General features: G+C 38.6%; 1 protein-coding gene across 2 annotated transcripts in view; it reads right to left on the reverse strand.

Annotated features, from left to right (window-relative positions):
• The window catches only part of RANBP17 (RAN binding protein 17), a 148,382-nt gene that overhangs the window by 68,612 nt on the left and 53,584 nt on the right, over positions 1 to 26,186 (reverse strand). For both annotated transcript variants that reach the window (XM_065030106.1, XM_065030105.1), the window contains exon 15: positions 3,577 to 3,650. In XM_065030106.1, the coding sequence (XP_064886178.1) occupies positions 3,577 to 3,650 (74 nt within the window). The remainder of the gene's footprint in view (positions 1 to 3,576; positions 3,651 to 26,186) is intronic.

Raw genomic sequence — 26,186 nt, forward strand, 5'->3', positions numbered from 1 at the left:
AAGGATGGAGAACTTCATAAAGATGGAGGAATGGCCAGTGCCTCAGGGCCACAGGCTAAGAAGAAAGTCTAAAGAGACAGGCAGGGACCTTAAATCATTGTCCTTCTCCAGAACCTTATCATCCACTCCAACCCTACTAGCTCCTCCAAAATCCCATTGCCCCTTTTGCCTGTCTTCACCCTCACATAACTCCTCCCAGCTCGTCCCTCCTTGAACCTGCTCTGCTGTTGCTACAATGCTGAACATGGCTGAGAAGACTTAAGATGCTTTGGACATTAGAAAAACCTAGTTTGAGATGAATATTTCCCCTGCCCAGCATGCAACCTATAAGGTTTCTGGTAAGTCTGTGATGAAAATCCAGCCATTAATGGATATTCAGATTACATAAAACTCCATGTCTGCAGAAACGGTTTAACAGGAATTCAGTAAAAGGCACATTCATTAACTTCCAATGGAAAGGTGGTAAAGGTCTAGGATCTGATCTGGCAGTAGTACTTTAAATGCAGTCAGAAGGTCTAAAGGACACCTATTACCTAAGCAAATCTCAGAATGTTTCTGTACTTTCAAGAATATCTATTTCATACAGCCTTTAATCCATAAATGGAACAGTGGCTATTGCAGCTACTAGTAGCTATGACACAAGTATTTCAAATTGTTTTCTGTTAATGAAAGAACACACAGAGTTTGATCACCAATCCTCCACTGCAAAGCTACTACTAACAAATTCAAAACCAGATTAAAGCTACATACAAGAAAGTGAACTACTGAAAACAGAGAGATCCGGGAAAACATGGCTCAACAGAAAATGTGTTTAGCATCCCAGGAAAGCAAAGAAAAATGCCATTTATCCATCAAACATTACCAAGTTCACATTGGACTTCAAGAAATTAGAAACTCTGTGTGTCAGCCAATAAGCTATCACAAAAAGAGGTTCAGTTTCTAATAGCAGATAAAAAAAATTAATTAATATGTCCCGGTAGACTAAAAGTTGTTTGACTACCATAAATTCGATGGCTCTGTTTACTTTTCACACCAAGTATAAAATCCTTCCTGCATCCAATCTTCATCAGATTATTTAGTGGCAAAATGGAAGGAAATAACCTGACATTGTCTTTTGATCCTCCCACAGTGCTAGTGGCAGATGACGATAAGGTATTTTCTCCAGCACTCTCTGATTGGAAAGACTGGTTGACATTAGCCAGACAACACTATTGTTTGAAGCACAACTCCTCTATTTCACATAACGCTCAGCATTAACAAAACACAAACTACAGAGCCTCAAACACTGTTGTGCAGTTACTATATGAGAATACCAGCACTTTAACTAGAAAGTGCACACTAAATATTCCCTAGTGTTTCCTTTTAATCCTAATGTTAAGGAATAATATATGACAAATTTCACCTACTTAAAGAAAAAAAAAAAAAAGGATTTGTAGGCTAAGACAGAATGGTAGAGTAGCGGCTTTCTAAAATAACAATGTCGTCAAAAATACTGACTACACCCCCAAGAGAAAAAGGCGAGTGGTCTCAGTCATGTCCTGCCCGCTGCTGTTAACAACGTGGTAAGAACAGAGCATCAGAAATGCTGCCACACTGGGTTGCCCCATTAGACCCCAGTTTTTGCATTATATATTGGTACGTTACGGTTTCACACCCAGATTTTCCAATTGAGGTGCCATCACTGGGGAGAAGCTCATTTATTTCAACTGATACGTGAACGTGTTTAGACAGTAGTTTCACAGCTAACTCAACACTGCTGACTGAATTGTCCATTTCGAGCTGTAACATTCATTCTGGAAAATGAAACTGATCTTAAATCTAATCAATGAATAATTCATGTTTTTAGGAAAATACAGTAAGCCATGAGGAAAGAGGAAAAAAATCTGAAAAGCGGCACTGACTTTTACTTAGGGTTTTTTTTTTAAATCTTCCATGTAGCACTAAAACCTTAACCGTGTTTTTTTCTTAATTTACAGTTCTTGTGCAAATACAGTCCTATTCAATCTAAATACATGTAGGGCTTATCGTACAACTTGTTAAATGATATACTGTTATTTCCTCAACTGCGAAAGGCAACAGAGATTTCACCTCAATGGCAGCAACATGTAGAAACGTTAACTTACACATCTGGTCTCCAAACAAGTCCTTTTTTTTCAGTTGCTCAAGTTTCACAGCAGTTTAAAACAACAAAATGAAGCCTAGCCACCTAGTACCATGGCACGGACTGCTTCCAGAGACCGGACAGTAAGTATCCATCAATATTTTTCCACTCATCACCCTCCATTTACCCGTCTTCAAAGTGTACTCCAGATAAATATCAAGGTTTGATGGGCACTATTGTTATCCTAAGGCAAGATATAACACTCGGCTTCTGGTTTATACCTTGTTTGCCACAGAAAAGTTAAGCCATATTAGCAGATGGCCTGGCTTAATTGCTACTATTTCTCAAGGCTGGTAGTCATGGTCGCAAAAGACAAGCCACGTTTAATACTGTTTCACACTGTCCGAACAGGTCATGGCTAACCTGGCAACATCGGCAGAGATGTTTCTCTAGTAGATCAAAGTCTACTGAAATAATTTAGAGGTCTTACAAGTCAGATTTAGAAGATATGAAGTAAATGACAAGATGCAGCATCTTCTTCACTGTAGAATAAAGAGGTAAGGTACTTGTTTCTCTTTCTCCAGGCTCGCACAAAACTCATCGTCTCCCGGGGACTCCCAGATTTTTTTAGTGGATATTCACTATTTTTCCGAGGGACCATTTTGTTTTGTTTCAAGAGCTAAACTGATTTTAGATGAAACTCTTTTTGAGGCAGGAGAAACTATCAAATCTCATGAAAGACATAAGTAATAAAAGGCAAAATCCTGGTAGCCTTCCTGGCACCCAAGGAAAGCGGCTGCAGCAGAGGCAGGAGATAAAGGTAGCTTCTCCAGAGTGATTTTCTAGGATTATTCTTAATAGAAAGTATTGCAATCCTCATCTGCCAGAATAACACAGCATCTTATTCTGCCAAACACCAGAGATGAGAAGACGGCTGATAATAATGCCCCTTGTTTCCTTCAGTATGAGGCCTTAAAATCCTCCTCTGGGAACGTGTATTTTTAAAGAGAGCAAATTTTGCCCAATTTTTCCAGATCTTGCCCAAATGCAATCCAAAAGAGCTTCCCCAAAACAAGGAAAGATTAGTTTAACTTGGTTAGTTCCCCACTGTAAAGTACCATCAAGTTTTACAGGCAATTCCACTGACCCCTGAGGGTGTCTGGAATAAGAAGTAGGGAAGGGAGGGGCTGCTTACGCTGGGCTGTCACTGAACAACTCTATGAAATCTCGGCTCTGTTCTCCCATAAGCCATTTCCAGAGGTGATGCAAGCACTGTGGAGGACATATCTAGCTGCAAGTGTTTATTTAGGGGCCTAGAGTACCTTTGGAAAAAGGTTATCCTTTACTTCAAATATTTTAAATCTATGCAAGACATTTTTCCTAGCAAAAAAACAACAAAATATAACTTGGATTTGATGTAAATATTAAAGACAAAACCAAAATACATACAGACTGGAACCCAAGCGCAAACTCACATTTTTGTCATAAATGTTTCCAGAACCTGGTTGTCGTCTGTTATTCCTAAGACTTCTGACATTCGGGCATATACCTGGAAACAAACATTTCAACAGTAACATATTATAGGCATTTACCAGTACCAACATTTTAATTTGGTTTAAAACCTTTCCTATTTTGATTTTGAATGAGAAAAGTCCAGGCACAAATGCCTGTCCATCTTACGTAGCAGAAACATTTATAAGAGGTGGCTTATATGCTCTCCAATAGCATTTTTTGAATTTGGGACCGATGGGCTTTTACTTGCCCTTGAATACATTTCTTCCCACAAAAAAAATGTAAATTGTCAACATTAAACTCACTTCGTTGTTCACAAAACAGTACAGTCTCTACTCCAAAAAAACCATTTTATTATACAAAATTGTAAAGGGATGGAGAAAACATTCCTGAGTTGGTCCCTGGCCTCAGTGGGACATGATTCAACACTCTCCTTTAGCTTGCATTTGCAAGTTCTTGCACTGCCAGTCATAAAATCTGGTAAATTAGGCACTTTTCAGACATTCAGTTCTGTGTTCTCAAAGGAAGAACAAAGGCTTTGGAGGCCATGTAACTGCAGTTGTATACTTTCCCCCTTTATTTCAGATCCAAGACATATATTACCAGCCAAGTTTTCCCCTCTCGGATCAAACTACTGCTATGATGCAGTAACAAAAGCACAGGACACAGCAAGTATAGTTTTTCCTCACTGTGTAATCTTCAGACAGTTTTCTGGTACTTTTAGCAGACTAATATTTAGTTTGGATAATAACACTTAGTTGGGTTAAATCATAGAATCATTTTGGTTGGAAGAGACCCTCAGGATCATCGAGTCCAACCACAACCTAACTCCGGCACTAAACCTCATCTAAACGCCTTTTAAACCCCTCCAGGGATGGTGACTCCACCACTGCCCTGGGCAGCCTGTTCCAATGCCTGACAATGCTTTCAGGGAAGAATTTTTTCCTAATATCCAATCTAAACTCCCCTTGCCTCAACCAGCTTGAGAACAGAAGGCAGACAAGCACGGCGAAATTCCTCTGCCAGCACTCTACCCTCAGCTCGAGTCACTCTGCTGTTTGCTTACGGCTGGGCTAAACACAGATCTACCGGGCAGTCAATTTCATTTCATTCATTTTCACCTTTAGTGCCACTAAAGGAAATATTATGGGTGATATGTAATTCTTCCCTATGACGTGATGCAGGTGATCGCACTGAGGCGTGCACAGCGCAGGCAGCGATGAGAGCCGGCTGCCATCTAGCTGTCGCATTATTGCCCTGACATTACATATTCCACAGAAACACCCATGAACTTCAGCTCACTCAGTACTTCCGTCACTGAACCTAAACTCCTTTGCACCTATTTCCTTTCTGCTAGTGATGTGATCCCATAATTTTGCTTAAAAACCAAACCAGCAGCATTCTGCTTCTGAGGGTGTCGATAAAAATAACAACACAAATAATGAATAGTGCAGTTAAAACTGTATTTTGACGTTCCAAAGATTTTAGTTTTAAATTCGAGCTCAATAAAGGCATGAGTAAATACACTTGCAGCTCTAAGCAGAAGTTGCACCAAGATCAAGGATAACTTAACTTGTAAGCTAACTCATGCTGTTATAACTGTATGACTGTAATTTCTTGTGACAAAATCAGCAGTGAAAGAACAGTCAAAATATACAATCTTTCAAACTTTGCAAAAGAATATGTTCACACTGTAAATGTGAAGTTAGCATTTACAGTCATTAAACATAGCTAGAAAAATATATTCAAATATAAAACGAATATCTTCTCATTCAAAAAAACCAAATCTCTCTAACTACTGCACTGCTGAAATGCTATAACAGCCGCACTTTTAGCAAAATTTAAGAATCCCCGTGCTTGAGATGAGGAAAGGACAGAAGGAGACAGCGAGGAATGTGTTCACAGCACACACACAGTCGTGTTTGGAGCTCCCCCCCTGCCCTGGGATCAGCGGGATCAGGGGGCGGCAGCCGCTTTGTGCTCTGCTGTCACACCAGGCTCTCCCCACTTCAGAGTTTAACAAATAAAACACTAAACCAGCAGTCAGTGTTGACAAAGGGCAGTGCTTTAATCCACAATTATCCTTGTAACTCTTACTACTCCTTTTATCATCCATTAGCTTTGATTCCCATTATCCCATCAAGGACTGTGTCAACGCTTTTGTCCCTGGGGATTTCCCACAACTACAAGGATCTGACAGCCAAGCCTGAGTGCTAAGCAGGATCATTACCTCTTAAATCCACTTATCTGATCCACTGAATAGTAAATTGAAAAGCTCATTAACAGCAACAATCTGATTTGTTTTCACATGTGACAGGGTCATTGCAAGTCAGCGTGAATACAGTGCTTGTAATAAAAACTACTACCCGTTCCCTAATGTGACAAATTGTAAGCTAAAATAAATGTGATATTCTAAACACCTTCTTCAGAATCATTTTCAAAGCCAACACACACTCTTCGTATGTAAAAATAGAAAAGCAAACAACCCCCAACCACAACAATGAAACGCCCTTAAGACTTTTAAGCACTATAAAAAATTAATGATAAAGCATTTTGGACGTATAATAATAAAACACACTTCAACAACAAAGACCATGCTACATATTCAAAAGGCAGAGAAATATCCTGTTGAAGGGGTGCTGGAAGGACGTGGCAGCTCGTTTCCCACCATGGAACCAGCCAAGGCTGGGGCTGTGGGACCCCAGGGCCACCCACCCACCAGGTCCCTCCACCTCAGGCCTCCCCGTCCTTCTGCCAGCCGGAAAAAACCCAGGGTTTATGTTTCCAGTTCCCTCTGGACACTTCAAGTAAGGAGCAGAATTAACTCTCAATAGGAAACAACCAGTTTTAGACTTCTCGAGAAGCTTTACACAATCATTCCAAAATCCTTACAACTGCAGGATTTATAAATTCCAATCCTGCATCAAAACATAGGATGCAATCATGCTGTGAGATCCTCAAAATGTAAATTTCTTAACAGTAAAATATCCCATCACCACCATCTCATTCTTACAACTGTTATGAACGTAGGCAAAATACCACGATAACATGACGCTACAATGTTCAATGAGCTTCACAGGTCCAAGTCCATGCTAGAGGTCCTCAAAGCAAGTGGGGCTGATACCACCACGGCACCCAACTCCCAGGGGCATCCTGAATTCAAAGGTCATGGCAGCGGAGAGAAGAGACCAGCAAAACACCTTCAAGAATAATCAATAACTTCAAACACATTAAAGCAAGTGTGAAAGTGAGGGATCCAGAGATCCTCTTCTTTTGCCCTGTTTGTCCCATTATAGCCACCTCGGTGGGATGAGGATGTTTAAGGAAGGCCACAGGTTCACAAGCTCTCGTGCCATGAAGTTTTGTGTGATCTAGCAGATTTATCAGTACATAACTGTAATACTTCCCACCTATTCGAACGGTACCTGCCATATTTCAAAAGGATGAGAAAATAAAATTGTGGAGGCAATGATTTACAAAGTAAAGCAGTTGTATGTAAACACATTTCAAGAAAATGGAGAAATAATTCAGTAATCACACTAAAACTTTGTTTCCACTATCTCCTCTCCTCTTTGGCCCTAGATACACTTAACTTTGCTTTGTCTTTGGAGGTCTTCTCTTTTTGGTACTACTATTATAACTCTGAAGAAGCTAATTATGTCAATTCTTAAAATGTGAAGCAGATTACAGAACTGGGAAGCTCAGAATATGAGTTCCTAAAGGTTGGATGGCTATATAATGACAGTCACAGAAATTCAATAACAGCACTGTATGGAATGTACTCAAACGCACCCCATGAAACAAATTAAAACAGAGCAATGAATCTCTCACACTGTGCAAATAAGAAAACACAAGAAAATGTTGTTTTCTATATGTTTCATAAGGGCTATTATAATGAATTAAGATTTTTGGATAATGAATCTTCAGAAAATTACAGCAAAGTTATTACCCGTAGGCACTGCGTAAATGCTTAAGATATTATAACTTCCTTGAAGCTCTCCAGGCCTTGCCGCAGAGCACTATCACTGCAACATTAAAGTATTTTGTCATGAACATTGAGGGCAAACCCAGAGCTTAACCCTGTTTACCCTGAGCTGGCAGAAGTTGAGCGGGGACGCCAGGCTGGGGGGACGTGGGGGACACGGAGCTCTGGAGCTGCCACCCACCTCCCAACTAATCACGAGTTTCTTTCTCAGTGTCTAGTGCCACAACACATTTAATAGTTTCCACTGCTTATTAAATCAAAATCGGGCATTTTGAATTTGCAGCACTTAAAAGCCCCATTATAACACAGCAGAAATCTAACTTCAAAATCCCACAGACCATTTCTGAAAATCTGAACTGAATCCCCAAATTAGCACACTAGGGTGCCACACGATGCACCTTTACCTCCTGACCAAACTAGTAAGAGAGGAAAACCTTGGTCAACCAATAAAACCTCCATTCCTGACCAGCTACCTTCAAAAGATCTCAAAACACCCTTAACTCAGAGGCTGAAACATGAGAATGGGTTGATCTGTTGTTTCATAGTTAGCTCCTAAATGAAACATAATTCAAGGATGGGCCATAAGAATTTGCCTCAACTATTTTCAGACAGGATCTCTGAAGATTAAGTCAGGCTTTGCACTACATAAAAAGTAGGATACTATCCAAATCACAGCTACATGTGTTTGTAAGCAACCAGAGAAACTACGCTGATTACATAAATTATATGCTATCTACTGTCTTACCTATAAACCTAGCATAATCAAAATACTGCATGAAGTTATCCTCGATTGAAAGAGACCTACTCTACAACAACGTTTAAAAATTCAGGTGTTGTTATTACAAAGTGTAAGGCTGTACAGGAAAGGATAAATCTGCTGTGTGAGTCAGAACCATGGTTAGGGATGTTATCTCCTGCCTAGTCTGTTGAAATGCTCTGTCACCCCAAGCTGAGGGAGCGAGAGGCACTGACGGCTCCGCAGGGGCTGGTTTCCAACCCTCCCCAGTTCCTGCCTGTGAGCTCAACGCAGAACGAGAGTTCACAGATTCTGGGGTGCCCGAGTGATTTACTCCCCGCCTCTTGCTCCACAAAGTGCCCAAGCTATGCCAGCAATAGACCTGTTCTTAGAGGGGAATTATTCCCTATTTCAATGACTTTCTCTCAGCCTTTATTTACTTATTTCTTAATTCCTGTTTTCTGAAAATCTTGAAAGAAAGATTTACAATTCTGGTGAACTTACTATGGGACACCTACTATGAACTAATGGCTGCTATTACTGATGCAGCATAAGAACCATCCTCTCTCTCTCAAAAAAAAAAGGAGAAAAATATAATTGGTTTATCTGCTAGGTCTTCAGCTGGTCAATTGTTAAAAAAGGGCTTCGCTTAGTCTTGTTTAGACATTCAATTTTGTAAAGTACCATCACAGATTTTTAATTCTACTGTCTCTTTTGTCCCCTCCCAGGGCTTAAAGTACAAATATTATAGTGAAAGCTGAGATATACTATTAACAACGATGACTTTTTGAATGTCATCTGACAGATCTTTAGTTTTCGAAGCACAGTTCTGAGCTGCACTTTCCATCAGAGCTACACACTGCACTGCAGAGATTCAAGCTGTATATGCAGCCAGGTAGTTGCTTAACAAGAAGCCAAAAAGCTGCTTTAAAATCCTCTGTTGACTGAAACAAACTGATATTGTACAGATTACAAGAGCAGAGTTGTGCCAGTCAGAAAAGTCTGAAAGATAAAGTATTAGAGGTACTTCAGTAGCTGTAATTGACACTCCTACTTGCCCCTGTAACTATTGAAAGTGTCCATCTTAATTTTATTCAATTGCTTAATTGTATCTAAACGAGAGGCCTGCTCAGCATACTTATGTACAATAAGCATCAACATTAGTTTGGCACGTAAAAATAAGCAAACATCATGGCTACTTATTCTAGTTTTTGATATAAAAATTTTAGAACTATTTCATTGTACTAACAGCTGCAGGCATTCTGCATTTCAGGATCAAGCCCTAAGCACAGGAAATTTAGCAATATCACATATTTTAAAAAGGTTTTGCAGTGGGCTTGTACATGAGAGCGCTTTTGCACATTTATCCCACGGCGTAAGGAGAGGTGTTACAGCCACCACAGCTAATACCAGCAATTTGAACAACCCTCTTTGGCAAGCGAGAAATAAGATAATTGTTCAACATAGGCTGGCTCTTCTGAAATACTGGAAGCATTGCCTGTAATTATAGACATCTGTCATTGCTAGCCACTCAGTAGTAACCCTGACATCAATATACAACTATAACACTAAACTGCCTGCAGGCACGGCAATGGGAGGCAGAGACGAGAGGCGGGCAATCATCTGCCTCATCCAAACTATCTGTCAAAGGTTCCTAACCACAAATAGCTCTTACGTTTTGTATCCTTAGGATAATATGTTGATTTATTTTAGATCCTCTAATATTTACAGTCTAGGCCATCTACTAAAATAAAGAAACAAACCTTATGGCTAATGGAGGCAGTTACCGTTCAAAATCATCACGGAAGGTCATAGCTCACCACTCCAGCGTTAAAGGCTGATGGCTCTTTCCAACACGCACCCGCCTCCAAACTTTCCCTCCTCCAAAATAATACGTGCACATTTCCAGCTACAACGTACGGTGACTGCTGGGGCCTCATCAGCCAACATTTTATCAGCCAACCCCAAGAAATATTTACTTTTTGAACCCTGAGAATATCTGCACAAAAATACGCACAGCAAGCTCCAGGATCCTGGGGTTCACTGTGTCGGTACAGAAACCAGAGGCGCCCTGCGGAATTATCTTTAGTGTCCCATTTTGAAAAGGGAATTGCATTAATGACACAAATTATCTTCACAGATTAGATACTTCACCGGTTCTTAGTGGGAAGCCAATGTACACTATTAACCAAGGAATACAGTTTCTGGAAATTTACAGATAAACGTGGGTAATTTCTTCTTAATTCCAGGGTGAAAATCGTGTTGAATCCCTCCGTCTCTACTGTTTTGTCTTCATTTGAAAATCAATCTCAGAAAGGGGCAAAAAAGATTGTAGGTTTAAACTAATTAGGAATTAACATCCTTACAATTATCGTAATTTGTTATTAACAAAACCGAGATTTCTTAGTATGATTCACAACAGCCTCTGCTGAAGAGAAACTATTAATTACTAGACAGACAGTTAGCTTACAAGTGAGCTGCATTTTAAAAACCTCCTTTAAAATACAATTGCTAAATGCCTTACAGTGCTGTAATGTGAGACAGGTTCAAATCTTATTACTTCACTGAAATTAAAACCTAAGTTTTAATACTGTTCAAGTCGAACAATGATTCCACACTTTATTGCTTTTGAAATCCCTTGATGATCATAGGGAAAAATGCCCTCGAGAAAAAGAGACTCTGTTTTCGATAAACAGAAAATACAGTTTGCACTCTTAGCCTCTTTGTCATCACAAAAAAAGGATTTAATGCCAATTCTTTAAAAAAAGACTTTTTTTCACAAAATGTGCACCTTGTGTGCCATTTGTAAAATCAGCTCACTTTCTTTTATTTATTACTGCAGCGCGGCAAGGCAATAAAGCAGCTACTGATAGCTAATAAATTACATGCCTTTTAAAACAATTCTCCAGCTACAAAAACTTGTAACTACAAAGGCTTACATTTACATGGTACATCGTGTGAAATGTCTATATTTATGTTCTATTTAACCACATAAATAAAATCTGACCCTTTATTAAACAGCTGAGGATGAAACAAGGGCTACGCGTGAGATTAAACAAAGGGTAACTTTTTAAGGCTTTTCTACAGATTCACACAATTAAACATAAAATGTAAGCAAAAATTGGTCTAAGCAGTTCAGGTACAAAGTATTTTTAAAATAAAACACATTTTTAAGTATGTCTTTCAAGCTACCTTAAGGAAAAAAGTGATCCCCAATCTTGCAGCTATTGCACAATAACAATGCAAACTCCTAAATCTAAACATTATGTAAGGTTTTCAATAATAATTGCAATATATTACTGTAATATAAAACAATAATTATCCATCACATACCATGAAAAGCAAAGTTGTATTTTTAATGAAAATAAATATCAGATCTTTGGGAAAGCATTTTTTGGTTAAAACAGATTTAAAACAAAAAAAAAAAAACCCTGCAGTTTTATCTCATCTTGCATCTCTCTTCAAGAAATGCTTTACATCTCTACATATCTATTAAATTTGTGGCTGGCCTGGCAATTACCGCTAACCTGGACAAAACACTGAGGTGCATCGTCTCTTATTTTTGTTCTGCATTATTTTTAGGCTGATGTGCTAAACTATTTTCATACATTTGTTCCTTAGAATTTGATTGTCTCATAAAACTAAACTAAGCATCACATTATTTTTAATTGTCTCGATATCATCACACGTCTAAATTTCAGACGTGCAGTTCTAATATTAATTTCCTCCACTCGCAGTTATTTTTATAGCATCTGGGGCTTTGGTTTTGCTTTGCTTGCGTAACTTTTTCTCATTGCTGCAGTTCCAAAATGGTAGTTCCTTAATTGAGCAGGAAAACAAAGCTTAACTTCCTGCTAATAAGTAAAACCATTTAAAACACCACGATTCCATTTGAAGAGAGGAACCCATGACATGTTAGTAAAGCCGCCGCACGGCTCTGGGTTCCTCGCCCCGCACACCAGCACCATCCCCATCAATCACTCCGAACGGAGATGCTGTGGGGCAGATCTTTCTGTCTCACTGAGCATTACTTGATGCAAAATGAGATGGGAAATAGTTTGCAGACACTTTTCCACTCCCTTAATCCTAGGGCTACCCTTCCCTATGGTAACCAAAGGCTTCCTTGGGTAATATGTGTTTTCTTGTATTTTGCACGTCATCAGCGCTTAAAATATGAAGACAAAGACATTCGTTATCTAAAGCAGACAAAAAAGGAGGTTTAACAAACCAAGCGCCCAGGACAACAAACAAAGCAAAGCCCATGGTTTCCTGATCCAGGTTATTCTGTCTGCTTGTGGGGATGAAATATAGGTGCAATTTTAAGATGGCAGAGAATAAAGAATGGACCCTGGCGTGTCTCTACCAGAGAGTGTCCTTTGCGTACCAGGATCCCTACAACGCACAGTAAAGAGTGGAGAAAGAATTTAACAGGACTCTTACAAATGCCACTTCGGTTCAAGCAGAGCTGTAGATATATCTAAATACAAAACCAGTGATTCTTAAGACACTGAAAATACAACAACTCCTAATTTCACAGCTAAAACACAGGACACCGCAATCATGCAAGAGCTTAGAAGAAAGAAGCGACAAAACCAAATAGTATTTGAGAGGTGTATTTTCAAGAGAAAGTTGTCCATACCAAGCTTTTGTTGAAATTGAACAACTACAAACGTAGCCAAAATTGACAGGGTGTGCTATAAGTTAAGGAATTCCAAACAAATATACTGCACAGATAACACCGAAATAGATCCAACTTGGGATCACCAGCAGGGAACAGAATTATAGTTACACGAGTATTTACTGAAAAGCTTACAAAACTAATGGAAACTCATGAAACTGATCAATGAAAATTGGTCAAGAATCTTGATCAATAATTATTGTCAGTGACGTGGGAAGTTTCAGACTTCAGCCTCTGATGTTCACATCTTCTGAAAGAAAAGGGTGAGACCCTGAAATTGTGCACAGAGAAACAAAGAGCCTGAAGTATCATGGCTCTGCCTGGAGAAACGCAGACTAGGAGGGAAAAATATAGAATAAAATAAAAGAGAAGCCGTCTCATCCGACGTTGGAATTAGTCTGACTAGAACGAATCCAGCAAGGAGCAGGGTGGTTCCTGGCAGGGAGTCAGGCAGCACCACCCGTGACCTCACAAGCACGACACTGTGACCTCAGAAGCACCACACTGTGACCTCACAGTGGCACCTGCACCGGCCTGACGTCACACACACGCATCCCCAGGTCCCGCGTGGCTCTATCATCCATCCTGTACGCAGTCCCCACGTCACGTCATCATTTCACACTATGACTGATAATAATGGTCTTTAACGATACACAGAGAAATATTTGGGTTTGTTTTGCTGACCTCTTAAGCAAACGAGATAATCAAATCTACGCAAACATGACAGATAACAGAACGCTGTCAGACGCGACTACTCTCTACAGTCAAATCATCTGAAATGCTTCAGAGGCAAAGTGAGCTGGGGAGACGTACTGTCAGGCGCTGACTCACACTTATCTTCAGGGACACCGCAAAACTAATTTTTTAGATGATTCCATACATTTAGATGATTCCATTAAAATCTAAATAATATTCCAAATGTTATTGCTATTCAGAAGATTAGAATGAAATTGGTTGTAACAGAAAACACATAAACTCAAATGTATTTGTGCTGTTCAAAGCTCATTTGAAGATGGTCTATTATATTAATGCTACTTAAATAATCAGTTCTGGTGTGTATTTTTGCAAAATCTAAAATAATAATAATATAATTTTATATCAACTTACAAACAAAAATTTCTCTGTATCTTGCAACAAGCCATATTATTGTATAGGTGATATCTATACAAATAACTTAATACTTAAATTGATATAAAACCCCTGCTTCAGAAAAAACCCTTTTGTTCCCCACAGACTTCTTTCTCAATAGAGCTGCATGCCTCCAGAAACAACTCGTCAGGAGTGAGAATGCTCTGGAGAAATAATATGGAACCTTCCTCATGGCCTTGCTAACTGCAGGCCTTTTGATCCAAATTGATGCCAACTACCGACTCTCCCAACAAAGGACACACAGATGAAACCTGTGTGGAACACATCATTAAAAAACTGGGGTTTTTTTCCTCCTTGCTTCAGAAGAACAGCAAAGGGGAGAAGACAGACAACTGCTTGCCCTCCTATGATGTTTAACAAGTGCATTTAAGTCTGAGAAGAGTACTTAAAAATATATTCCTGTATGTGAAACAGATCTATACGAGGGCAACATCACTAAAAATTGTGGCTTAGTCTCTAAGTCACAAAAGGATATGCCAGAAAGAGCTCTGAATAGTCCCATAAAAATATTTTTGGGAGGATCTGTGTATCTAGTGAGACACAAAGTAAAGCTCAAATGCTCTAAATTCTGCAAATTTGATTCCAGGACATGGAAAATGCCTATACACAGCTAACAGTCACTGCTGCCCCGGCCCTGGCCGGTGAGACGGCTGTGTCACTGCTCTGTCACTGCTCAGACGCACAAACATCAACTAGTTGTTCTGCCTCATTCTAATCCAATTAGGTATGAAAATCACATGCTGGTACACAAGATACTGAACAAGTCTAACACAAACCTGAACCAGACACTCTGGAGAAAATGTTTATTCGCAGGGGTTTTTTTAACTGAAATACACAGCCTCATAAGGGAAAAAAACCCAACCCAACCCAAACCCAAACTTTCCGAGTTCAAGCACGCCACATATAAAACCAAGTCATACTGCATTAAATATGAAGGTTGCCAGTGTCTCCCAATTTTTGAATGCATTATACACAAGGTAAGGAAGCCAAGTGGCTCCTGTAGCTTCTCTAGTTACTATAAATAAGAACACTCAACAATTAACAGTGAATTAGCCCTTGACTCTGTTGTGTGAAAGGAATGGAGCTCTGACAGCATTAGAGCATCTGTGAATAAAGGAGACAGTTGGCTGTAAGCTGTTCCACTAAGTCATCATAAAGTATGTCAGTAATACTCAGAAAATGTTTCTCCTTTCTCTCATATTCAGTGCTTTTGGCAAAATATGTTCAAACAAGAAGAGTTTCCATACTATTATTTATTACCTATCTTCACTCATCTGTTATCAACTTGAAGACAGACATTTTTTTCTGGGGTGAAAGAGCTGCTATGATGGCTTATATTCCTAAGGACTGTTGCAAGAAATTCATGAAATGTCTTAATTCTGCCATTTTGGTTACAGAACTATAGATTAAAATTGAGAGGAGGATATTTTTTCTTTTTTTTTTTTTTTTTTTTTTTGGCCCAAAAGAAACAATCACAGACTCTTCTCACTTCTCTCCCCAAATCCATTCCCAGAGGCATCACTATATTAAAAAGAAGCCAAGATTTGACTTACGTATGAGTAACATGACAGTAAAACAGGCATAACTATAATTATGTCAATTCCAGCCTTATGAACTGCAATTCAAGTTTGCGTTGCACTCTAAGTCCCAGAGCATGAAAAGACACCAAGTTACAGAATACGCAGTGGTGGAAATGATGAGCAATATCACCCCGTCCTCCATACTGTGACAGCCTAACAGCATGTGAGATTTCAGCTACGAGAGGATTGTGCTTTTAAAGAAACATTTTGAAGTACTCTTTTTCCTTCAGATCAGCATCACAATGTAATTTAAGATGGCTTTGTAGGCATTTCTTACCTCAACATCTGAATGTCTTTTAACTGAACCATGCCGTACATGAGATAAAGAGAGCACGTGGGGCTGAGGCAGGTGGAGGGAACTGAGTCTTCCCTCTGCTCAGCACCAGGAGACACAGCCGATCTGGTCATACACTTCTATTTTCTTGTAATACCTACTTTTATTAATGTTAAATTTAAATCACTGCTGCTGACTCAAATTTAATTCTGTTTTGAGTTTTCACTCTGAGAATTAATCACTAATTTACATGTTAAACCTTTATATTAAAAATTAAGAGAGCCACAAAAAACAGTCAACATGGATTTTTTAGTAACTAAAGATACATACAAATAAGTGTTGAGTTGTTTTCCCCCACTTTTAAATATAGATTCACAAGTAGCAAAATTTTACCGGGGGATTAACTTTAATTTTCAGCTTTCTAGCATCACCAGAACAGCACACAGGAACTAAAGCAGCATTGCTGTATCTTTTCAGAAATCTGCATTACTAATAATAAAATGAAATAATATAACAGGTGAAGGAGGTCGCTTTTTACACAGCTGTACTTTCAGGACTCCCCATCCATTCCTGCTTTAGTTTTTCCAGCATTGTTAGCAAGACTAAGAAATCAGCATCGGTCATTCTTGAGAGCGCCAGTGCCCACGTCAGGATGCAGGTACAGATCTTCAAATGGTATCGTGAAAAACCAGACCTATTAATACAACATGACACATAACCCATCATTTTACTCTCCTTCTTACTATTCAGCCTTTACAACCAACAGACTAAGGACATACAAATTCAGCAGAAGGGAAGGCAGGTAGTTAACTCTGACACTCTAATGAAACCACATTTAACAGCACTGCCTCTAGCCTACGCACACCCAGAAGCTACATTAAAATTACTAATGGCTTATTCAAAACCTACTTTTGTCAAGCTCAGAACTTGCGGATTTTTTTTTTTTTAAACTTTACGCAACGTAACTTTTAATATCTGCACGAAAACTGTCGCATCTTTCAATCTAAACAGGAAGAAATTGGGACTTGTATACACAAGATGAGTTGGTTCGAAGTTCTACAATTTTTCCCCTTGCACAAAGCAACTCCATCAGTATTAAAAGCTTAACTGCAAATATCTGGATTGCCCTGAGAGCCGCGGAAGCCTCGTTGCCTGCCATCCCTGTTCCCAGCCTTTGCCTTAGGCCCCTTTGCACAGGAGAATTCTATTCTGCTGCTCCATCTCCTCTCTGCACATGTGCTGTATGTTCTTGTACACAATTAGTTACTGAAACCCGGAACGTGGAGAATGCCACTAGAGGGCTCACATATTATTATAAAGATATCACAGCATTTCTATGCATTATGGAAGTTTACAGAATCTGCATGATTCCACTGCGTTTAAACACAGAAAAAAACCCCACGGTTGCCAAATACGTTATTTGGCTATGGTTTAACTGAAATAATCGACTGAAAGTGGCCAACAATCAATTGTGTAGTTGGAGTATTAAGTCAGCACAGGATATCTGTATTTTCTGTGAAAAATAAACAGCTGCAATCCTTGCTTTCTGTTGCACTCCACTCTCAACACAATTCACTATTAAATGCAGGTCAGAGTGTCATACTATGTAATGTAATACTATAATGACACACTATATATAGCCTTACCCACTTAATGGAGACTTAATCTCAGTATTTCTTTTAAATGCAGGTTTAATTGGAATGATTATATTCAGTAATTACAAATGTGATCGAGATGCTGCCTCCGAATCACTGAATTAAGCGAGAACCATCTAGAACTCAGCCTGCAATGTGCCCATCGCTTCCCGTGCGGTGCTGTCAACTGGGATACCAGTAGATAGAACAAAATCCTATGGCAGGTCAGGCTTGTATTGCCCAGAATCATCGGTTTTCCACTTCAGAGGCCAAGAGCCAAAACAAGGGCAGCAGTAGAGCAACTGCTAGGACTATCATTATACAGAGCAAGAGGAGATCTAGCTAAACAGGAATCAACAGGAAGGAAAAGAAATATATTATGTATGCATCAGATACATACAACACATTTTTATTCCTGTCCACATTAAACTGTGCTCCAAGACAGCAAAACCAATGGGAATGAAATATATCTATCAATTATTAAAGGAATTAAGTTGAAAACATTTCAGCACCGAGAGATAGACTCTAAATAAGTATTTAATTTTACAGCTAGACACCAACACTATACATTTTAGACAAAACTATTAGTTGACAATGCATCCTGTTTGACTTTAAAAAAAATCAACTAAATAAAAATTAAGATTAACACAACAGCATGAGAACAAAATTAACGCTCTATGGCAGATGAATTCTCTATTGCACCTGTCCTCCACTGTGCAAAAGAACATCAGCCTGCCACTGATTATTTCTTTTTGACATGATTTATCGCCTACTATTCTTTAAACTTGATAAAGCAAATTAATCTTTGATTGCAGGAGCCACTGGAGGTTGTCATTAGTCATGTAGTTTGGTGAGGCTGCATGTGTTTCATTTACCAGTCACAAAGAAATGAAAGCCCAGCAGCCATCACTGGCTGCTCCAAGTGTTTTCCTGATCCACCCAGGAGAAAAGATAACAGAATTCAGTACATGGGATTTTAAGCAGCTATTCTAGAACTGACCCACATAAACAGAACAGTATTTGCTTTTCCGGAAAGAATGATGATGCCCTAAAATTTATGTTCATATGAAGAAAATAATTGCTAATGAACAACAATTTGATCTGCTTAACACATATTTCAAGCTAGCACCTACTGAGTTGTATGAAAACTGAATCCTTACATAATAAAAAAATCATCTAGAAGACATATTGAAAAACGTGAGCAAGTCTAACAAATGTGCATAGACTGAAAAGATCCCTTAAACGTACGGACTAATGCTGGACTGACCCCATCAGACCTGCTGGTTCTCCTGCCCCTTTGCACCCTGCTCAACCTCATCACAAATCTCTGCGTCCAGCCTCTGCTGTCCCCACCTCACCCCGACAGCCCCAAACCCACCGTCATCCCCTCTTCAACTGCTGAGGGTGGCAGCACCTCAGAACAGGGACAAATGACAAATCTGAGTGGTTTTACTGACCGGTCTTCATGGTATTGAGAGAGTCGTTCTGGACAGAAAACAGCTCCTGCAGTTCAGCTGCATGACAGCAAAAGTGGTTCAGCCTGAACCGTGCCCTGGAGTGCACAGAGGAGAGTCAAACCTGGGGGGGAGTTGGCTCCTGAGCTTCAGTAACCAAACCGGAACATGGTACAACACTTATCTGGGGAAAGATTTCCCCAGAAAAGGTCGGTAATTATTTTGGTGAAAAGCAACAAGGAAGAAACAGTTGTCGATATCAGAGGAACTGTTCCACATCAAGATGTAATTCCACGTTTCATGATGTTACATTAAAGCACAAACCTGACAGAAGCACGCAACAAAGGCTGCTGGTCGCGACTCACGTTATTAAATGACACTTGTCAAAACAGAGTTTCAGATACTGTATGGACACAGATATAAGACAGCATTCCTATATTAGACAGTAATATAGTACAGGATGCATATGTTAAACTGTTTAGCTCTTTTATTTATATATCACTATATTTAAGACAAACCTCCAACTACCTGGGTCTCTTTTTCAGCATCTATTATAATTGCATGTTCTACATTTTAAAGTAGTTTATTAATTCGTGACACACAAAACTTGCTACTTTTGGAACCAAGCAGAACTATGGTGTATGAAACCCAAACAACTATGGGGTTGTGCTGTCTACCTTCCTTAAATTGCATATTTAGAAAAAAATAATGGGATGCAGTAGGAAGTTTACAGAACCAGGAAAACAAAGGAACATGATCAAACAACTCAGGGTGCTCCTGATACTTAGTGTTGCCATTATTATTTGTATCAATATTTTATTATTGCAACTTCATATGTTGAAGAATAAACTGTGGAGGTTTTTTCTCTATCTGCAGCTTGAAAGTTAAATAAAGATACAAAAATTGTTGCGGGGTGCTTAATTTGATGCATTGCTGTAATTTTTTCTCTTTTACAAACTGAGTACTTTAACTTGGAACTGTTTATACAAAAACTACATTTTGCTACTGGAGACGAGTTTTGTATTCTAGAATTAATAGTAACAAATAGAGGAAACAACTGTAGGAAAAATGCCCAAAGTATCACCACAGGATTCTCTATGTAGATACTTGAGAAAGAAGAATAAAAAGTCACTTAACTGTGAATTATGAATAGTAGTTTCTCATATAAAAATGTGTTTTAAAAAGGTGAAAACCTGTATATTCAGTAGATCGTCTGTTTTTCTTCTTGGTTGCACAGATAATTCTATGTTTATTTAACAGAAATACAAGTACAATAACTTACTATTCTTATATAAATACACACTTACTGTTTGGCTCCATTGAGAAGCTATAAATTTCATCTATTGAACATTAGCTAAAAAATTACATGTGTTTATCATCTGGATTATTCTCAGATTAATAGAGATAAATGACAAAACATAATCAGCACCAACTCTGCAGCTTAATCATTGCATCTGAGCTATAGGAAACACTTAATTACTCTCATTTACTAGGTGCAATCTAATGAGAAGACATTAGCCAAATGAAAAGAATGCAGTACAAACAAACAAAATAGTTATACCATCATTAAAAAGAAACTCTGACAGTGCAGGTGACAGCGTACGCAGGATAAATTACCATAATGTCCTAAATGCTGAGCTGTCAGCATGCTAATGCCGCGCTCAGACACCCGGGGAATCTCGGCACTATAGCTGTCAGGAACGGGGATCATAAATCACCGCGCCCGACTCTACTGCTCATTATCCGGCTTCCTTAGACGTGGTTCTCAGCACAATTCAGCACAGACGCGAGCAAACAGTCGCCCTCCTCGGACACCAACGCGGCTGCTGCCGGAGAACGCGGGTACACACAAGTCTACGCGCTGAAGCGCCCAGGATCTACCTGCGCCTTCAGACTCACACCAAAATACCTTATTGCAGATTCTTGCCCTTTGCTTAGAACAAATGAAAACAGTCAATGAAGGAGAGGATATTTCCTCCTACTTACACAGCCACTTACTTCTTTTATACTAAGATCATTATTTGCACATTTTTGTATCTTGCTATCTTTAAAGGAATACACAAACTGGGAAATAAATGTGCTAGAATTGCACACCCAAGCATGCAGGTGTGTCAGCTCTGCCCACATGCATTCCCCATGTGTGCCAACTACGTGAATATAGGAAATGGCATGCTCATTTTCCTACAAAATACATTTTTTTCCTCCACTACATAACTGGCAATAAAATGAAAGGATGAACTCAGGAAATATAAAGGTATGTGTTTATGTATCCCATAGACAGCCGTACATTTACTGCTGGGTAATACATACATCCACTGAAGCCATCATCCAGGCCAGGGTTCAGCTACAGAGCCTCTTAAACCAGCCCCAACATTCACTAGGAAAAATCAAAAGAAGATTCAGAGTACCTTGGGCTATTGAGCATATGCAGGTTAAAATACGCTTTAGGATTTCTGGTTTTTTTAACTCAAAATGATGGGCAGATGTAACATTCAGAGCTCAAACTGCAGATGATGAGTGCAGTAGCTGGGAAGGAGTATTTGGTGCGGGCATCGTGCTGGGCATGGCGCTAAATCCCACCTGTAATCTCAGACACGAGTGATGGGACGTGTGGACAGAAGGCACCTTGTACTTTGTATCTCGTGTCTTCAATGGCAGCAGAATCAGTGAAAGGAATTTTTAAGTCCTTCTATCCAGCTTTTGAAGACATGGATGTAACATAAAAAACAGACCTCATGAACCTGCATATTCAGGCAAAATCTCTGTGACGGGGATTCATCTGATCTCCAGAACTATAATAACTAAACCCTCAAATATTACTTATTTTTGTGTAGGTTATACTAAGTTTGCATTCTTCTCAATGCACACTGACGTCAGCTGTACTACCAGAAGGGGACAATTTACAAACACAGAACTGCCTCTAATTATTTTTCTACAGCTCTCTTCTACAACAGATCACCTTTACTTCAAATATCTTCAAAATTATGACTTAGGATTGAAAAGTCCATTGTGAAGGGGCAAATCAAGAAAAAACCTAGTGCAGAGTTCTCCTAAGTGAAGGCACGAACATCACCATGGAACTATGGGTGAAAAGTAAACTCTTATTCACAGTACAGAAGCTTGAGTTTAAGGTTTGGAGGTTTTTTCTTTTTCTTTAATTAGATAATGCCCCTTTTGACAAAAGTTTGGTTTAGATTGTTTTACACAACACAAAACAGTAGCGGCACCATGAAGAAAATCAGTGAAAAAGGAGCGGAACATTACTTTTGTTTTTCGTTTGACCTTTCAGATTTTCTATGCTGAGAACAATAAGCATTCATTAAACTTTGAAAACTGTGAAGTTTCAGATACCTGTGGGTGGGTCCAATTGAGAGTTCTTCCATACACACACATTCATCTTACCTTGCCTTTATTTTGAGAGTCCAAGTCATAAGTGATAGAAATGCTAGAGAAAATGCAGCAAGTTTGAAAGATGAAACTATTTGATCTATAACAGAGCAACCATAAATCACCTTCAGATCGAGGGAAGAAATGAACTTTAAGAGCCTGAAATGATAAATCTGTGAATTAAAGAAATTTTAGGTTCCCAAATGCAAGAGAAGAGATCTTATTATTAACTGATCTGATTTTCAGGTGTGTTAAATTCCTGCTGATTTCCATGGCACTAATAATGCTCATCGCTTCCAGAAATTAGGCCAATGGGCTTTCCCGTTCATGTATCTTAAATATTGTAGCAAAAGTGTGATATGGAATATATTGTTCTGGTAGGGAAGCCTTGTTTCTATTTTATACATTTATACTTGTGGGGAAAACTCTTCCCCTTTCCTAATTAAGATGGGAATGGGGGGAAAGCACATTAAGCAATCATGTTTTTTCCAAGATTTTGAGCCTGTGTCTGCACATGTTAAAAAAGAAACTGGAAGGTGTCTGTTTGATCCATATGCAAATAGGTTTAGGAAGGATAACAATTTTAACGCTGTGTTTTATACTATTATTTAAGCAAATCTTCATAATATCTTTTAGTGAAGTCATTCATTCTCCAGAAAGACAGGAGAAGACAGAGAAAGGAATGACGGAGTAATATGTAATAACATATTTTTGAATTGGTTTCAAAGATTCAGAGTTGAATTCGGGGGACGCTTCATGCACTGGTAATTGGTAATGTGGTGTCAATGCTTGCATACGGCCATGAAGAATTTTTGCCAGACATAGAAAAGCTGAACTAGCAAACAGCGATTTCCCTCAATGGACTTCAAAATCAACACTTGCACAAATGGGCCATGTAGTCACAGGTTTAAGGTGTTTGCTGGTAAAAACCACCAAAACAAACAAAAAACCCCACAACAACTTTATAAGACTCTTTCTGGTGAGGACAAATGGTCTCCTAAAGGCCCCTTACTTATTGATGGCCAGCCTTAATTAACAATATGACCCAAGTATCTTTAAACCAGCTAACAAACCCATGCTTACAGAAAATGAAGTAAGGAAAAAGATCTAAGGGAAGTTTAAAAAAAAAGACTGTTCATGCATGGCATGTGGTATTATTAGTAGGTAAGGACAATAATATGTGAAAGACCAAAAGTATGTTACAAGTCTTCTCAGGAAAATAACATTTATTGCCTTTCAAAGATGACATATTCTAGTAATTCTGTGTTTATTTATTTAAGCAGGTTTTAAAATCAAATTTTCTGTACTAACAAGAGAAAAGAGCAAATAAGAATTATTGAAGTGCATGTTAAAAATTTTCTATATATTATGGTCACATAATAGGATTTTTTTCTCTATCATAAGATATTGCAGGAACGGGCAGATAAATTACTGTCTATATTCGCAGAATAACAATGAAAAACTACTCTTAAAGGGAAATCCTTCCAGATCTGTAAAACACTGGTGACAGCAGCAATCAACCTAAGAAAAAGCAGTCAGTCCCTGACTGACAGTCTCATTCATTTTTATGATGAAGTATATTATAGGGAAAACAAATGTAAAAAGCTTGTTTAAAAATACTCTGCATATTCATACAGTACTGTGTAACAACAAAAAATTAAATCTAACCAGAATATAATTTGCTTTGGAAATAACAAAGCTATATATGCTTTAATAAAAGCATATATGTATATGCTATAAAGCATTATCATTGAGTACAAATAGAAATAAATATATAAACCCAGTTTATCTGAGGACAGTTTATAACAGGCTTAACGGATATTAATGTCAACTATTGTTTTTAATTCATCATTTTGTTTAAAAGCTACAACAAATATTTTGACTCTGAAGTCTCTAAAGTTTGTAAAACTAGTTTTCCACAGACTGACAGGTTAAGCATTTGCAATATGGATCAAAAGGTTCACATTAAAATCTCAAACATTAATAAAATTCTCTCATTTAAAAAAACATTAATTTCTTTTTACAAAACATCTCCTAACTCAGTTTTATAACTAATTTGTTTGTGAGCCCTGTTAATGACACAGTATTGCCTGTGACCTTCTGTGTATAATGCACCAAAGTGAAGTGATATTAAAGCTATGAATTAGATATTACTTATATTTATTATTTAATGAATCGTAAGTACCCTCATTACTTTCAGAGGAAATGAGCAAATTATAATGTCTTCCCCTTCATAAGAAGCCCTCTTTGGGCAACTATCAATTGAGTGTGACTGTAATTGATAACCTCAGCCGATTTTACATTCTGTTACAAATCCGGGTTCAAAAGGTTAATTATGGCCCGGCCACAGCTCACGGGAAGCGCGAGGCTGGTTAATGAAGATGTACGGCGCGTGTTCTGGCCGGGACCCCCGACAGCACCGCGAGGAGAATTAACATTCTCGCTGTCAGTTCAAGTGCCAACGTCACGCTCTGCAACCCCGGCACCCTTTCATTCAAGAAATATATTGCTCTGTTTGGCCTTTCAGATACCTTTTGCTTCACTTTTGATTTTATTAAATCCAGAGATCGATAATAGTGTGTCAATTGAAAACGTGTTACTGATTAATATCCAGCAAAATTAACATGAGGATTAACGCTTTGCTGCTTTTTCAGTCACCTTCTGCTGAAACACTGCATTTAATTGTGCTTCATAGTAGTCTCTGCGTCTTTTAATGCTATGCACACATGAAATATATACATTTTAAAGACATCTGGAAACTGCTTGCCTTGTAAGTGGTTTGTTGTGGCAATGATATAACCGGCATTACACTATAAATGAATCAATTATTTTATCCAGAAGACCAGCAAAAATAAGACTCTCCTACATAGTTCACACATAAAACACAGTTGCTAGCACAGAAGAAAGCGACTTCCAACTTAACAAAAATCTAAGATGACAGAGCAGAAAACCTACAAGACCAACCATCCCATGTAGAGCTACACTAGCGGTACCAAAGCTCCAACTTCCAGCCACACGACCAATTCCACTGCTCAAAAAAAGAAGCAGAAGTTTCCTGCAGATGCACGGTGTGTTTTTTTCAGATGCACCAATACCATCATCTCGGAGATCCTTAGCACCACAATTACTTATCGGTGTGCACTGGAGAACAGTAACAGTATTTTCCAACTTTGACTTACGTTACAGAGCACAGATTAGCTAAACCCTCTCTTGACCTACTGCATTGTACTCCTTCTGCAAAAGGCCATCATTGACGGCAGCTCGGAAAGTCAAATAGGCAGTGAAAAAATAAAGCCAGACAGTTGCGTTTTTCCAGCTAACTCAATGAGGATGCTCCATCTGCAGAAACATGACTACTTTCTGAAGAAGTCCGACTATTTTTTTTTCTCTCCAACCCAAAAATCTTTGAGTTAGAGATTTTTCAAGTTTTGTTTTCAGATAGAACAAGGAGACAAAAATCTTAGTAGATATATCCTATATTCATCGATTCAAATGTATTAACACAAGATTTTAAAAGGGAAATCCAATATTAACATCTATCTGATTCAGTTATGCTAAAGAATGGTTAAATTATATAATGAGACCTAAAATATAAAGAAGGGACCTTATGGATGCCGAGTACAGTTTCATATCAATACAGGTAACCACGTCACTTAATCCTTTTATAAATCACTCAAACTTCATTTTAAAATCTGT

Source organism: Columba livia, chromosome 14, assembly GCF_036013475.1.
Source record: "Columba livia isolate bColLiv1 breed racing homer chromosome 14, bColLiv1.pat.W.v2, whole genome shotgun sequence".
In the NCBI taxonomy this organism is placed as follows: domain Eukaryota; kingdom Metazoa; phylum Chordata; class Aves; order Columbiformes; family Columbidae; genus Columba; species Columba livia.